This window comes from Tricharina praecox, assembly GCF_024521635.1.
Source record: "Tricharina praecox strain CBS 144465 chromosome Unknown BZA05scaffold_32, whole genome shotgun sequence".
Lineage (NCBI taxonomy): Eukaryota > Fungi > Ascomycota > Pezizomycetes > Pezizales > Pyronemataceae > Tricharina > Tricharina praecox.
Genome location: NW_026250434.1, coordinates 266,244 through 279,789, shown reverse-complemented (window position 1 = coordinate 279,789; position 13,546 = coordinate 266,244). Strand labels below are relative to the sequence as shown.

The window sequence follows — 13,546 nt, the reverse complement described above, 5'->3', positions numbered from 1 at the left end:
GGTTCCCACCGCCACAGCCGTCGCTTGCAAAAAATACAACCACCACCCCTTTCCCAGTTCCAGGGACAACACCATTCTCACCCACAATGGGATTTCCTCTCGCCGGGTTTCGCTTCTCTGGGAACACTTTATTTCTTCGGCGAGGATATATTGGCCTTCAACATGTGCTGCTGAAGCATCCCCACCCTTGACATTGTAGTTCTACCTTGTGCTCTAGAGTATGTAGAGTACCCCGGCGGGGGGAGGGGGAAGCTCCCTCAGCGCTCCGGCCAGCATACGTAAGTGCAACTAGCGGGCGGAGTTCAATGCGCGCCACTCGAGACTCCATCAAAGAGATCGGAGATTTCCCTACCTAGGAAATTTCAGTTCCGGTCTCAAATCCTCAAAGCCCCCTCCCCCTCCCCTTCCCCCGTTTGCGACCTCCACTTCGACATCTATTCTCATTTCACTGCGCTCTATCCTAGGCAGCAGATCCAAATGCGATAATCCAATGCCCCCTCGTTGCCCCATTGCATTTCCCCCAATGCCCATTGAAAGCATATCACTAAGCATTACGCGGATCAGATCTCCCATGCTGACTCGGCGGTTCCCACACACCCAGACGCAGCAGCCGGCGGTCTGAAGCTTCGAAGTTCGAATGGAGAAAGACACGAGCTATCACGCGATCTACGATTGCACACTAGCTACCGTAGCAGGAGCGACATCCGAAGAATCGGTGGAGCATCCTATGTGCTCTACATACGGATTCGCCATTCACCGGTAACTACCGGTAGACAGATAAATGTCCATCAACTGCCTCATGCACCGGTTGCTGACCGCACCCCGACGGAGTACCTACGCCGGACGTGGCGCGGAGCTGGAGATTGAGACTTGTCGAGGTGACAACCCACTTTCTGGGGAACCCGGGGGACTGTCTTATTGCACCGGACAGCAGGCTACCGATCCGGGGAATGCGGCGATGTGTCGTAGTTGAACGGAGCTTGAACGGAGCTTGTCCGGAGCTTCAATCGAGCTTGAGAGCTTGAACGGAGCTTGGCTGCGTTGAATGAAGCTTTGTATAGAGTAGTATGCAGGGCGCAAGGCGCTGGCGGAGAGGCAGGGTTCCCACCGATACTTAGCGGGTCGTGACATAATCGGACCGGACTGTGAGTTGAGTGATGTCACATGAGACGGTGGATGAAGCTTCGAGCTCGAGCTCTCGACCCACCACGCACGGCGCCGCAACCGCAATTGCGAAGGCTCGTTGTATCATTCACCCCCCCCCACTACCACTGGTCGACGAAACAGAACGAAACCCACCAGACAGAGGTCGAAATCGTCAGCCCGTTACCTAGTTGCTCCGCTCGTCAGGGCTCAGCTTGGCAATCCCAGTCCCGTTGTCGTTCCACGTTCCAACTTCCAAGCCACACAATGAATCAACTCCCAGGGCACCAGGGCACCAGGGCACCAAAATCGAAGGATCGAAGAGGATAACGTTCTGTGGGGTAGGTATACATACTAGTGAGCTCCGTTTGGTCCTTGAAAGTTGGATAGGCTGGGATGTGAGCGGATGGTAGACTTGGGAGTTGGTAGCCGCTATGTAACTGTGGTACCCTAGCCCCAAACTTCCTTAGTTTGGGATGCAAAGACTTCCAAGTTCCAGGCTTCCAGCCGCCATTCTCCCTCCAGGCTCCGACTACATACCACCACAACCTCCACCGGCTTACTAAGAAACCCATTCATGCCGGGCAGTTGGTCTCGGATGGTGGCGATATACCTGCATACATGAGACACCTGGTGGATGGATCCCCACTAGAGTATACCCCCTCTCGTATTGTACATGTTGGAAGGACTCGTGGTAGTGATCACTGGAACGACGGACGGCGATGGAGAGAAGTAGTATGTTCGGAGTCTAGGAGCTACCGGTACTATACAAGAGAGAGAGAAAGAAAACCGAACTTGGACCCGCTATGCACCGCCCCGAATGTTCCAAGCACTCACCACCGGTCCTCCGAACGGCTAGTTAGCGGACTAGGTACTCACAGGAACACACTCGTTCCCACATACACTGAACCCTTTGCGCCAACCCCTCGCCGCAGCGATAATTTTATTTCTGTGAGGGGGGGCCTTCTGATGGTTCCATTCATCTTCCTTGCGGGCTCCATCACGATTCACACCACACCAGATACCACACACACCTTCTACCTATATTTATTCGACGAGCGTATTTTCTTCTTATCATATATTCCGAACAAGCACTACAGGAAAGCAAAGCTGCCCAAACGAATGTACATAGCACCGCTTTATTTCAGTTGATTTCGGTTGATTTCGGTTGATACCGCTGCGACACAGTGCCTCACTCGACCCGTTTGATTTGCGAGAAGGTTTTTTGGGAAAACTAAACAGCAGTGGAGAGACATGCCGGCCCCCAAGTTGAGGGTGTCTACTGTGTTCTCTCTCTTGACTAGCCGGTAGGGAACTTATGTCATCGGCTAGGGAATGGCCGATGGAAGAGTAAGAAAAGATACCGGTTTGTAGCTCCGGCAGCTCTCAAGTTGTTCCATTCTTTGTTCTGGAACTCGTATTTGATTGATGGCTGTCCTTGGAAAGGAGATCCCACTCTCTAGTATCTACGATGGATCTACTCTAACAACGTACTAAACACAACCCTCCCCACCTCACCACCGCTCATTCGACGATCTCTCCCTCATATCCAGCACTTCGCCCAGCTTCTCACAACGCGGGCGCCGGCCACGCCATATCCACCGCGTTTACCAACTCCACCACGGCAGCTCTAACATTCATCCTCTCTAGATTCGCGAGGTCTGCAGCGACCGCCGTAGCCGCCGCATCTACCAGCCTCCACCTGGCCTCCAAGTTCCTCCAGCTCTGATCAGTCGGCGTACACGCGTACTCCTGCATCGCCGTGCGGAGGTTCCCGCGCGCCGCCGCGAAGCGCTGCGAGCTCTGCCGGTGCAAGCGGCCGAAGTGCTCCTGCTCTGCGGCTGTGGCGGCGCCCGCGCCGGCACCGGAGAGCGCGCGAGCACTCCGTGGTAGTAGGTCCAGGTTGACGGCGGGTTTGAAGCGGGGGTAAGTGGGCATCGGGGTTTACGCTGCGGAGAGAGGGGAGGGGGATGGGGTTTCTTGAGCTTGCGGGACGGGGAGGGTAGGAGAGGGGAGAGGCGGTTGATGTTGCCCAAGCTGTGAATAGGGCTTTGTCCCTACAACCCCTGGAGAAGCAGTTTTCTGTGAGCTTCGAGTTGATCGTGTGTGATGGAGTGGAGTGGCCTCGAGTGATATTCGTGGCGAACTACATGGCTGCAGCGACTACTCACCAGCCTTGTCTTCGCTATTGAGGAGCTAAAAATCGGAGGAGCCCTTATTCGACGTTAAGAGTGGAAAGGGTGGAAAGGGTCAAGTGTAAGTCACGAGAGAGAAAGAAGGCAAGACTAGAAAAGAACCTCCTGTAGAATTTAGGAAGTCCCAGAAGAACAAGCACACTAAAGAAAACGATCACAGCGACCGCTGAACAACAAATCAGGTAATAGGCAATAGGTAACAGACAATGGAAGCAATGATGATGGACGATGAGACAGACAGGACAGACCCGCCGGCAAAATAAACAAGAGCCCTCTGAACGTTCAACCCCACCGAATCTGGTCTAGCCAAGGCGGCGAAATCTCGCCGCTCGTGCATCTGCCATGCCCGCCGTTCCCGCTGTGTCCCACGCACTATGTACAGATGGGACTTGCGCGGCAGGCGGGCTTTCGAGTTTGCAGTGTTGCACGTGTGAGTGCAGGCTCGAGTCGGTAGTCTTTTTGAACTGTTCACCAACGACATGCCCTGTTACCGTGAAGCCGGTTCTGCTGGCAGCCAGCTGGACCCTCTGGAGTCTGGTCAGCAGCGTCTCGGAACAAATACCGAGACAAATGTAGCAATTGACGCAAGCACCGGTTTGCTACATAGAAGGAATACATAGAAGTAAGTAAACGGAATCGGAGAAGTCTTGAGCATGACCATATCGTCTGGCCCAGGCCTGAAGTTGAGGAAAGACCCGAAACTTGAATGTTGAATAGCTGCAACAGTAGAGTACCCACCTTCGTTCGGGACTGCTGTCGCGTTGAGAATGCAGCAGCAGGACACTATATTCCACACTTCAGATATGCGAGTGAGCTTTGATGATCGTATTCCTCACTCCAACGTACACTATTCTGAGGCTATCAAATGATGGAGCAACACCTACTACAGTATTGTAACCTTCACAGAAGTTCCATCTCCGCGGGGACAACTCCAGTGACAGCCATTCATTCTCCCACAACACAGCTTCACCATCTTAGCTTTCTATGGCATCGTCTGCCCTTCGGAGTAGCTTCTTGACGTCTCCGACTTATCTTTGAAGTTCATGTGCCCTTCGTAGATTTCAAGCTGTGATAACAATACATGTAGTCGATGGGAATTCCTCAGGGTCCTTCTTACGGGTCTCTTCCGACAAGGCCAACCAAAACAATCCGAACGACGTGAAACTATCGACACAGACCATACCTCGGCGAGGTGAAGGCCCACCTTATTGGACTAGTTACCATCTCGAGATCAATCATGACGCCGAAACAAGCCTGGAGAATATATGAAGTCGCTGCACGACAGGCCCAAGCGTTTGGATCGCACATCACATATCATCCTAGGCCAAACCTGGAGATTCAGGTACCTCAAACACGCCTTTAAAAGGCTGAGAGTGATCAAGTTCTTCCTTCGCTCACACCACGACCTCTTCGACATCCTCACACCACCATCTCCCCCCGACATCCTCACATCATAATCTCTCCCCGACATCCTCACATCACCATCTCTCCCCGACATCCCCACACCACGATCTTTCCCCAACATCTTCCCCAACATCTTCATACCACCATCTCTCCCCAACATCCTCACATCACGATTTCTTCTACATCCTTTCACGACATTCCTACTCCCACCTAAGCTATCTCCCAGTTCTCTCAATAACAACCACATTCCAAGACACAATGACGCCCGATTTGGCCGCCTCCTCCCCGGCGAACCATCGCAGTCTGCCACCCGACGACGTCTGGATTGATTACGATGGCACCGGCCCCGAATTCTGGATGGAAGAAGAGGGCTTCACTGCTGCTGGAGAGGGAATGGGAAGGCCCCAGACTCCGGAATCACCCTGGACTGGTGATAATGAGATCTGGATTGAAGGAGATGAGGAATATGGAGAGGAAGAAGAAGAGGAAGAAGACGAGTCCGAGGACGAAATGGAAGAAGACTCAACTGATGATGGAATGGAAGAAGACTGTACTGATGAAGAAATGGAAGATGCCCCGACTGAAATGGGAGAGGAAGGAAAGCGCGCTGAAGGAGGAGAGGAAGGATTCTAGACTGAAGAAGGAGAGGATGAATAAATGGGCTCGGAATTGCAAATGAGCAGATTGATTGATACATGTATACTTGGGGAGTGAATGATCATAGGGGAAGAAGGCTGGTGGAGAGGACTGAAGTTTTCGTGTGTTCTCGGAGGGGGTACGCATATTATAAATGTACTATTTGTGTCGTTTCTTCGTTCAAGTGCGGGCGATTGAGAACCTGTGTCGTTACTATCGCTACCAGTGACCCAAGCCACATATCCCTGCGTAAACTCAGAAACGACACATCTCCTAACTCGCTCCAATGCTCCTGCGATCACCAGCAACCGCCGCGCCGCGTGCACCAGCTCCACCGAGACCGATATCGATGTCCGAACCAAAACCCAAAGCACCGGATTCTCCACCCCCCGATTCTCCACCCCCCGATTCTCCACCCCCCGACACCCCCGAAAACGAGCGGACACGTGCACTAGTGGTGCTGTCGTTCTGGACCGTCGTGCTCCTGCTCGGATTACCGCTATGGTGGTTCACAACTTCCATATACCGCGCGCCGCTGCCGCTGGAGGAGATGCAGAGCTGGGCCAATGGACGGGTACGCCGACTCGGAAGGGCTTAGGGAAGAAGGGGGGCTGATTTTGTGTCGAGTAGGCTTGCAGAGCAGAGTTCCCGTTACTTGTCGATGTCGAGGCGCCGACACTACCGGACCCGGAGAACCTTTTGAAAACGGTGCAGCACGCTCTGGACGATGCGAATGACTTCTCGGCTCACCATCTACGGCTGCGCCTGGCCTACGGGAAAGACGACGAGCGAATCTCAACGACAATCCAATCCGACTTGCAGCCTGAGAGGAAGGGGGAGACTGGGGGACCGGAGGACGAGGAGGAGAGTGTAGCTGCGATTCTCCGGTTGGCACCTGGGACGAGCGGTTCTACTCATTCGTATGAAGCTCCTTCTGCGAGTCGGAGAGCTGTGATACTGACAGTATGTTTAGCTACCAGTTGCATAACTCCTCGAGAGTCATCGATCTCTACTACTCGCCGTCGTACAATCCCTCGTCATCCGCGTCGTCCACGAGTCTTGCGTTGTTCATCTCCAATACGCTACAAGAGATCTTCAGGGAGGAGCAACAGATGATCTCTCACCTACTATCCTCCGCCGCCGCGCCATCGCCTTCCCCGCCACCTGCGTCTTCGGGCTCCAACAACAGCAGCAACGGGTCTAATAAGATCAACAAGGCGGAGATACAGCGCAAGATGAGTCGGATCATGCGGTACTCGCCGACGTACCACCTCACTTTCTCCATGTTCACCGCTTCCGGGAGTCCGACGAGCTGGGAGGTCGAGCAATCCATCGAAGACTACCTTCAGCCGTTGCTTGATGCCTTGAGTGGTATCAGTAACTTTACGGTCGACTCGCAGATTCAGTTCTATGCATCATTGTCTCCGAACGTGGTTCCGGTATGGGTGCCCACCAATCCTGAGGTGGTGGTGCCAGAAGACCAGCAACAGCAGCCGCAGCCGGGAAAGTGGGTTCTCAAGAAGGAGGATCTAAGTAGCTTCATCAACAGCGCGGAATGGCCACTGGTCAGCATAACAAGCTACCCAACCATCAACTTCATCGTGTACATCCCTTCCAAAGAGCAAACACCGCTCGCGATCCCCGAGAGTGCTACTAATGCCTTCCTCTTACCTCAATGGGGTGGTGTCATGGTCCTCAACCCGACGGAGGAGAGTCACACTGGTCACATCAGCAAGAAAGACCTAAAGCCAGCCATGGACATTTTCGCCGCACAGCTCCTTTCGCTTCTGGGTGCCCCATCGCGGCCACTTTCCCTGCCGATCCGCATTGACTCGTTGACGCGCCAGCGCTCGGCGGAACTCTTGACCTCGGCCTCGTCTTCTCTCGGATCGCTGTACAGTCTCACTAAGGCACTTCCGTCTATCTCGATTCCCACCTCGGTCTTGACTTCGGTCGGGTCCACTCTGTCGTCGCTCACCAATGCATGCCGCGAGCTCAAGAAGGGTAGGTTCGGAGGACCTGGAGGTGCCCTCGAAGAGGGCAGGAATGCGGCATACCAGGCCGAGAAGGCGTTCTTTGAGAAGAGTATGGTCGGCCAGGTTTACTTCCCCGAGGAACACAAGGTGGCGGTATACCTGCCGCTCCTTGGACCCGTTGGAGTGCCATTAATAATGAACGCGCTGAAGTGGATTTTCGGAATGGTTAAGGAGTGGAAAGCAAATAGGAGGGGTGCTGCTGTATAATTTCCAACGAGAGCGGAGAAGGTGTTACATATCATTCATTGCTTAGGTAACGGAGTTATTTTTATCGTTTTTGCTTATGGGGTTTTGGAATTCAGTTTGTCAATATTTCCACTGTTTGTGGACGAGTAATACCAAGGAGCTGGGCATGGTAGAGGCGGATGAATCGGAAGAAGATATGGATACTGCCTCAGTCGGATGACTCGTATGGTATCTACTTCACAAGCGTCATGATATACTCCTCCAGATCTGCATATGCCCGATCCACATCATCGTTTATAACGATTTTATCATGAGCTCCTGCCTGCTCGGCGAATGCCAACTCCGTTAACGCGGCATCTAACCTCTTCCGCACCGCGTCCTCGGTCTCGGTGCCTCTGGCTCTCAGCCGCTTTTCAAGCTCCTCCACACTCGGCGGCTTGACAAACACGAATTTCGCCGGGAGTGTCGAAGACTTGACCTGTTTCACGCCCTGGTGTCCATCATCAGCCCCCCTCCAGTCCAAGCCCTCCTACCAATCCTTGGTCGGACACATACCTCCATTTCGATATCGAGAACACAAGCTCTCCCGGCTTCCAAGACCTCACTCACAGCCTCATAACTGGTCCCGTAGCTCTTTCCCGCGAACGTCGCATGCTCAATAAACGCGCCGGTCTCCGCCAGCTCCCCGAACGCGGCCGGAGTGGTGAAGTGGTATTCCCGGCCGTTCGTCTCGCCGGGGCGGGGTCCGCGCGTCGTGTGCGAGATCGAGAAGCCGAATGCTTGCGGGTGAGTGCGGAAGAGCCGCGAGAGGAGCGTGGATTTGCCGGAGCCTGAGGGGCCGGAAATGACTATTACGGGCTTTTGGGGTGGTGGTGCGCTGGTGATGTGCCGGATTATGGGGTTGCGAGGACTGCTGCGGAGCAGCCGAAGAGGTAGTGGTGCGAATGGTCGCATGGTGTTTGGATCTTGAGGTTTTCTGCCTGCGTGAGAGCGCGGGTGGACACTGGAAACGCGCGGTGACGTGAGCTATGTATAGCAGCAAGCGAGTGAGCGCGTCGCGGGGCAGATGGTGGGGGTTTGTATGGGCATGGACATGGATGGACATGGGATGAGATGGTGGGGTGGTGGGGCAGGTCGCTCATCTTGACTCGACTCAATCCACCACCACCACTCCACAAAGCAACCGTAGCAATGGCCGCACTCACCACTACTGACCTCCATGGCGCCCTCCCGCTCATCGCCAAGGGCAAAGTCCGCGACATCTACGAGCTCCCGGATAATTCCTCGTTGCTGTTTGTCGCCACGGACCGTATCTCGGCGTACGATGTTGTCATGAGCAATGTGCCCTCTCTCTCCTCCGCTCGCAACCTTTGATCGTGCGCTGATAGTTGGGATCGCCAGGGCATCAAAGACAAGGGCAAGCTCCTCACCGCGCTCTCCGCATTCTGGTTCGAGCTCCTCGGCGACAAATGCCCCAACCACCTGATCTCAACCACCGACTTCCCCGCCGAAGTGAAGCAGTACGAGGACCAGCTCGTCGGCCGGAGCATGGTCGTCAAGAAGCACAAGATCTTCCCGGTCGAGGCGATTGTCCGCGGCTACATCACCGGAAGTGCGTGGGCAGAATACAAGAAGGAGGGCACTGTGCACGGCATCAAGGTTCCCGAGGGAATGAAGGAGAGCCAGATGTTTGAGAAGCCGCTGTTTACGCCCAGCACTAAGGCGGAGCAGGGGGAACATGGTGAGCACCGTAGCATGGCGCCTACAGTGGAGAGATGGCTAATCGTGTGGTAGATGAGAACATCCACCCTGACAAAGGTTTGTCCGCGCGCGGGGAAGGATTGCACAGGAGGACGAGGCTAAGGAGATGATAGTGGTCGAGCTAGTCGGTGAGAAGTACGCTAAGCGTATCGAGGAGCTGGCCCTCGAGCTTTACACCACTGTTTGTCTACCCGTCCAAGGGGGTGAGAGGTTTATAGAATTAATAAGGAGTTCTACAGGCCAGGGATTACGCCGCGGAGCGCGGCATCATCATTGCGGACACCAAGTTCGAGTTCGGTCTGAACGAGAAAGACGAGATTGTTCTCGTGGACGAGGTTCTCACTCCCGGTACGTATCAACTCCCTTCTGTCACGTAAAACCTCTGACCGGTAAAGATTCCTCTCGTTTCTGGCTCGCCTCCGCGTACGAGGTCGGCAAGGGGCAGGATAGCTACGACAAGCAGTTCTTGCGGGACTGGTTGACGGCGAACGGCGTCAAGGGTAAGGAGGGTGTCGAGATGCCCGAAGACATCGCCAAGAAGACGGGGGAGAAGTACATCGAGGCGTATGAGCTGTTGACGGGCAGGAAATGGAACCCATAAGGCTGCAGACGAAAGAATGAAGTGACTTTTACATATTATACAAAAATACAAGTATTTACACTGGTGGATTGTGCGGGCTTTGCTTTGTTTTGATTTACTCCACAGAATCCTCGTCCTCAAGAGCATCCAAATCACGATTGTTGGTGGCCTGGAATGGCACGGTGAGTGTAGGCTTCGTACTTGAAGATGAGAGAAACTTACCCATACACAGTCTATGCATAGCTCGAAGGGTCCGGGGATGCGATCTATAAGCCCCATTCCCACGGTCGTCATGCTATTCTTCGGCATATGACCTTGGCTCTTCAAGACCTTCCCCATGTGCGTCTTCACGAACTCCGAGAACGGTATCTTTCCATGTCAGCTCTCTTCCCCCTCCTCCTCCCCACCTTGTCATAGGCACATACATAGAGCGTCTCCCATTTCCCAGGAGTCTTCGCGAACAGCCGATGCTGGAACAGATCACTCTGCACCATGGAGTCGACCTGCAAATTAACAAAGTACCTCGACTGATCCGCCTTGACCCTCATGGCCAGAAACGAATACGGCTCCACATTGTACAGTGCCTTCCCGAGGATCGTCCATCCCGGGTCCGGCATCCGCCACGCCGCGAAGCCGCTTCGCTCAATGTCTGGCCGGTTCTTGGGAAGGTCGATCGAGATGGTGCCGGAAAAGCGGCCGTAGACCGGGGGCTCGTCCGGGGAGTCGCCGGAGGAAGTGACCGACTCCATCTTTGCGACGGAGAACCCACCGAAGCCGCCATCGGTGAAGACTTTTGTATTGGCCGCCGTGGTGGGATTGCGGAAGCTGTAGATTTCGAGGTCGGGGACGGGGCCAGCGAGACCTCCGACGGAGAGAGCTGCTGGGGTCAGTCTTCGCTGGAGTGAGAAGAAGAGCAAGAAGGAAGCTTGTTACCGCGGCCGGCTGCACTGGACAGCTGGTCGAGATTTCGCTTCAGGAAGCCGGCGCGGACGAGTGAAGCTCTCATTGTCTCTGTTTGGTTTTTTCTTCTTTGTGTGGGTGGTGATGGTGGGGTTGCAGAGTACGCGCTGGGGATCGGTGCATGTTACCCCATTGACGTCAACCCACCCACCCTCGGGCGGACTAATCAATCGGAGTTAAGCTTGTTTGCGGGGCCGTCCAAAGCACCTGTCAAAAGCTCTGGCGAGAACCATACAAACACAAACACAGCTCGCAACGAAATCATAGCTACGAACGACAGGTAATACCAGACCTTACCTTAGATTGCCGATCTCTTACTTACTGGAAGAAGAAGAAGCGGAACTAAATGGCGACCAGCAACACTCCCGGCGCTGCCAGCACAGCTTCCGATCATGAGGAGGAGGAGGAACAGGTTTCGGAGCTGGAGGAAGATCCCATGCTGCCGCTTTACGCACTGATGGCGGCAGGTAGTAGCTACCTTCGCCTGTTCAGCTTCACAGCTAACAAACCTAGACGAAGACGAAGAAGGCGACGGTGACTTCTACGCACAATACGACGAGGACGAGGAGGACGACGACGAAAACGACGAAGACGGCTACGATTCGCACACAGCAGCGCAACAGGTCGACATCGCGCGCATGGCTCGACAGCGTGCCATGGCTGCGATCCATGCGCTACGCACTGGAAGACTGTCGGATATCCTCCTCGGAGTCGAGGGTGTGTCGTATATTTCGCCACAGCCCGAGGAGGTGCCGATGACTGGGCCGAGGTACCCGGTGCCGAATGAGACCGGGGAGAAGCTTATGCGCGGGAGTGATTTTGGTTCGGTGGGTGCCTCGACGTCGTACGGGGGATGGGCGTTGATGTGTGGTAGGCGCCAAGTACGGTTGCGGGACGGAAGTCCAGGCAGGAGTATCTGCTCAAGCGGGAGTTGGGGGACTACCAATCCCCTGGGCAAATCAGGACATGTCTGCAGGGCGCTGTGCAGGTGAGTATCGCATATTCGCCACCTCTTTGGGGGGTGGAGCTAATGGAGTGGCAGTCGTATCTACCCGAGAGCGAGGCGGATTTCATTGTCGGTCCGTACCACTGTGAGTGCAGCGAAAGGGGCTTGCAGGTGCTGATATACCCCGTGTAGAGCATGAATATCACTGCTACATCGGACAGTTCTCAACGGATGGTAATTTCTTTTACAGTTGTGCCCAGGATATGAGGTATCCTTTCCGAGAATATTCAGATATGAGTGTGAAGACTGATTGCTACGATAGGGTGCGGATGTACGACACTTCGGACCCGTACGGCTGGAAGTACTACAAGACGGTGGATTATGTCGGCGGTAGCTGGACACTGACCGATGCCTCGCTTTCCCCGGATAACAAGTTTCTAGCATATAGCAGCATTACCAGTGCTGTATATTTGGCAGACACCACTCCCGGACGAGATGATACACTCCGACTCGAATTCGCAATGGGTCCGGGGCCACACTCGATGCATCCACGTTCTGGTGTAAGTCTGTCGGGAATGCGAGGGTAAACGCAATCGATTGACGCATGTGATATAGATCATGTCCGTCCGCTTCTCCGGCGACGGAAACGAGCTCGTAGCCGGTGCCAAAGACAACTGCGTCTATATCTATGACATCACTGCTGGGCGTCCGGTACTGCGACTAAGAGGTCACACAAACGAAGTGAATGCGGTGTGCTATGGCGACGAAAGCTCGCCGCATATCATATACTCTGGCTCGGACGATTGCACAGTAAAGATCTGGGATCGACGGTCCATCTCTGATAAGCGGCCCGTGGGTGTCTTCACGGGACATACGGAGGGAATTACGAGTATTGCTAGTAAGGGTGATGGAAGATATGTCCTGTCTAATGGGAAGGACCAGCAGATGAAGCTGTGGGATCTAAGGTTTGTGCTTGTTTTCAGGACGAGGAGAGGCTGGTTCGCTGATTCTGGACGGTGTAGAAACATGATGGATCCCAGCGAGTTTTCCAGACTACCCAGAACGAATCTGTCAACCGGCTTCGACTACCGTACAGACCGGTAAGACTTCCTCCAGTCCCCCGACAGCAGGCGTACTAACCACCTCAGCTACCCCATGACAAACCCGCCCCGCCGCCATCCGCACGATAAAAGCCTAGTAACCTACGAAGGACACAGTGTGCAGCGCACGCTGATCCGCTGCTACTTCTCACCGCCGGTCTCCACCGGCTCCCGCTACGTCTACTCCGGCTCCGCCAACGGTAAAGTAAAGATCTGGAACATCGACGCCACGCTGGCTCGAGAAGTCAATGTCCATAAGGCCACCAAGGTGATGCGTCCGAACGCCCCCAGCTATCATAACGATCCGTACCGCATATGGTGGGGTGGTTATGAAAGAGATAATACCTGCGTTAGAGACGTCAGTTGGCACCCGTCGGCGCCCGTTTTTGCTGCTACTAGCTTCCAGGGAGGCGGCATCGGAAAGGGAAGTGTCAGTGTCCATACGTGGAGAGGTGCGGATGCGGATTGGGACGAGGAGGAGAGGGAGTCTAAGAGGGGCTACAAGCCGCGAGTTTATTCGACTGAGATGAGGGCGATCTGACGCACTGTCCGGAGGCGGTGGCTGATGTATGACTACATTGTGGGGTGCGGAATGTTTG

General features: G+C 54.4%; 6 protein-coding genes across 6 annotated transcripts; 4 read left to right on the top strand and 2 right to left on the bottom strand.

The window, feature by feature from the left end:
* Positions 1-4,889: 4,889 nt before the first annotated feature.
* On the top strand, positions 4,890-5,554 carry BZA05DRAFT_461321 (uncharacterized protein; the record flags this gene model as incomplete). The annotated part of the gene is made up of 1 exon (XM_051487677.1): positions 4,890-5,554. A coding segment is annotated over one exon (486 nt), but the record flags the coding sequence as incomplete, so codon positions are not given.
* A 173-nt stretch (positions 5,555-5,727) lies between these two features.
* Positions 5,728-7,621, top strand: BZA05DRAFT_422057 (phosphatidylinositol-glycan biosynthesis class S protein; the record flags this gene model as incomplete). The annotated part of the gene is made up of 3 exons (XM_051485768.1): positions 5,728-5,952; positions 6,009-6,298; positions 6,352-7,621. 3 exons carry the CDS (start codon positions 5,728-5,730, stop codon positions 7,619-7,621), a joined length of 1,785 nt encoding a protein of 594 aa, XP_051335683.1.
* Positions 7,622-7,802: 181 nt separating this feature from the next.
* On the bottom strand, positions 7,803-8,675 carry BZA05DRAFT_410506 (P-loop containing nucleoside triphosphate hydrolase protein). The gene is made up of 2 exons (XM_051484908.1): positions 8,156-8,675; positions 7,803-8,090 (listed from the first exon to the last, which is right to left on the bottom strand). Exons 1-2 carry the CDS (start codon positions 8,552-8,554, stop codon positions 7,833-7,835), a joined length of 657 nt encoding a protein of 218 aa, XP_051335682.1. The 5' UTR covers positions 8,555-8,675; the 3' UTR covers positions 7,803-7,832.
* A 3-nt stretch (positions 8,676-8,678) lies between these two features.
* BZA05DRAFT_410505 (uncharacterized protein) lies at positions 8,679-10,009 on the top strand. The gene is made up of 6 exons (XM_051484907.1): positions 8,679-8,941; positions 9,002-9,341; positions 9,395-9,418; positions 9,475-9,542; positions 9,601-9,709; positions 9,757-10,009. Exons 1-6 carry the CDS (start codon positions 8,714-8,716, stop codon positions 9,960-9,962), a joined length of 975 nt encoding a protein of 324 aa, XP_051335681.1. The 5' UTR covers positions 8,679-8,713; the 3' UTR covers positions 9,963-10,009.
* Positions 10,010-11,062, bottom strand: BZA05DRAFT_410499 (complex I intermediate-associated protein 30-domain-containing protein). Its single transcript, XM_051484906.1, has 4 exons — positions 10,875-11,062; positions 10,367-10,818; positions 10,164-10,310; positions 10,010-10,110 (listed from the first exon to the last, which is right to left on the bottom strand). The coding sequence occupies exons 1-4, from the start codon at positions 10,945-10,947 to the stop codon at positions 10,057-10,059; spliced, it is 726 nt and encodes a 241-aa protein (XP_051335680.1). The 5' UTR covers positions 10,948-11,062; the 3' UTR covers positions 10,010-10,056.
* A 185-nt stretch (positions 11,063-11,247) lies between these two features.
* BZA05DRAFT_448648 (WD40-repeat-containing domain protein) lies at positions 11,248-13,488 on the top strand (the record flags this gene model as incomplete). Its single annotated transcript, XM_051487276.1, has 9 exons — positions 11,248-11,368; positions 11,415-11,728; positions 11,776-11,889; positions 11,944-11,980; positions 12,040-12,115; positions 12,170-12,407; positions 12,463-12,812; positions 12,870-12,947; positions 12,996-13,488. 9 exons carry the CDS (start codon positions 11,248-11,250, stop codon positions 13,486-13,488), a joined length of 1,821 nt encoding a protein of 606 aa, XP_051335679.1.
* Positions 13,489-13,546: the final 58 nt, after the last annotated feature.

What these genes read in the sequence shown, in the direction of transcription:
- BZA05DRAFT_410506 (XM_051484908.1), bottom strand. Translation starts at nt 8,554, where the DNA reads ATGCGACCATTCGCACCACTACCTCTTCGGCTGCTCCGCAGCAGTCCT. An exon ending in TTCTCGATATCGAAATGGAG is followed by an intron (nt 8,091 to 8,155) that starts GTATGTGTCCGA and finishes GATGGACACCAG; the next exon opens with GGCGTGAAACAGGTCAAGTC.
- BZA05DRAFT_410505 (XM_051484907.1), top strand. Translation starts at nt 8,714, where the DNA reads ATGGTGGGGTGGTGGGGCAGGTCGCTCATCTTGACTCGACTCAATCCA. An exon ending in GAACATCCACCCTGACAAAG is followed by an intron (nt 9,419 to 9,474) that starts GTTTGTCCGCGC and finishes AGGAGATGATAG; the next exon opens with TGGTCGAGCTAGTCGGTGAG. An exon ending in GGACGAGGTTCTCACTCCCG is followed by an intron (nt 9,710 to 9,756) that starts GTACGTATCAAC and finishes TGACCGGTAAAG; the next exon opens with ATTCCTCTCGTTTCTGGCTC.
- BZA05DRAFT_410499 (XM_051484906.1), bottom strand. Translation starts at nt 10,947, where the DNA reads ATGAGAGCTTCACTCGTCCGCGCCGGCTTCCTGAAGCGAAATCTCGAC. An exon ending in GTCCAGTGCAGCCGGCCGCG is followed by an intron (nt 10,819 to 10,874) that starts GTAACAAGCTTC and finishes TGACCCCAGCAG; the next exon opens with CTCTCTCCGTCGGAGGTCTC. An exon ending in TATGCATAGACTGTGTATGG is followed by an intron (nt 10,111 to 10,163) that starts GTAAGTTTCTCT and finishes GTGCCATTCCAG; the next exon opens with GCCACCAACAATCGTGATTT.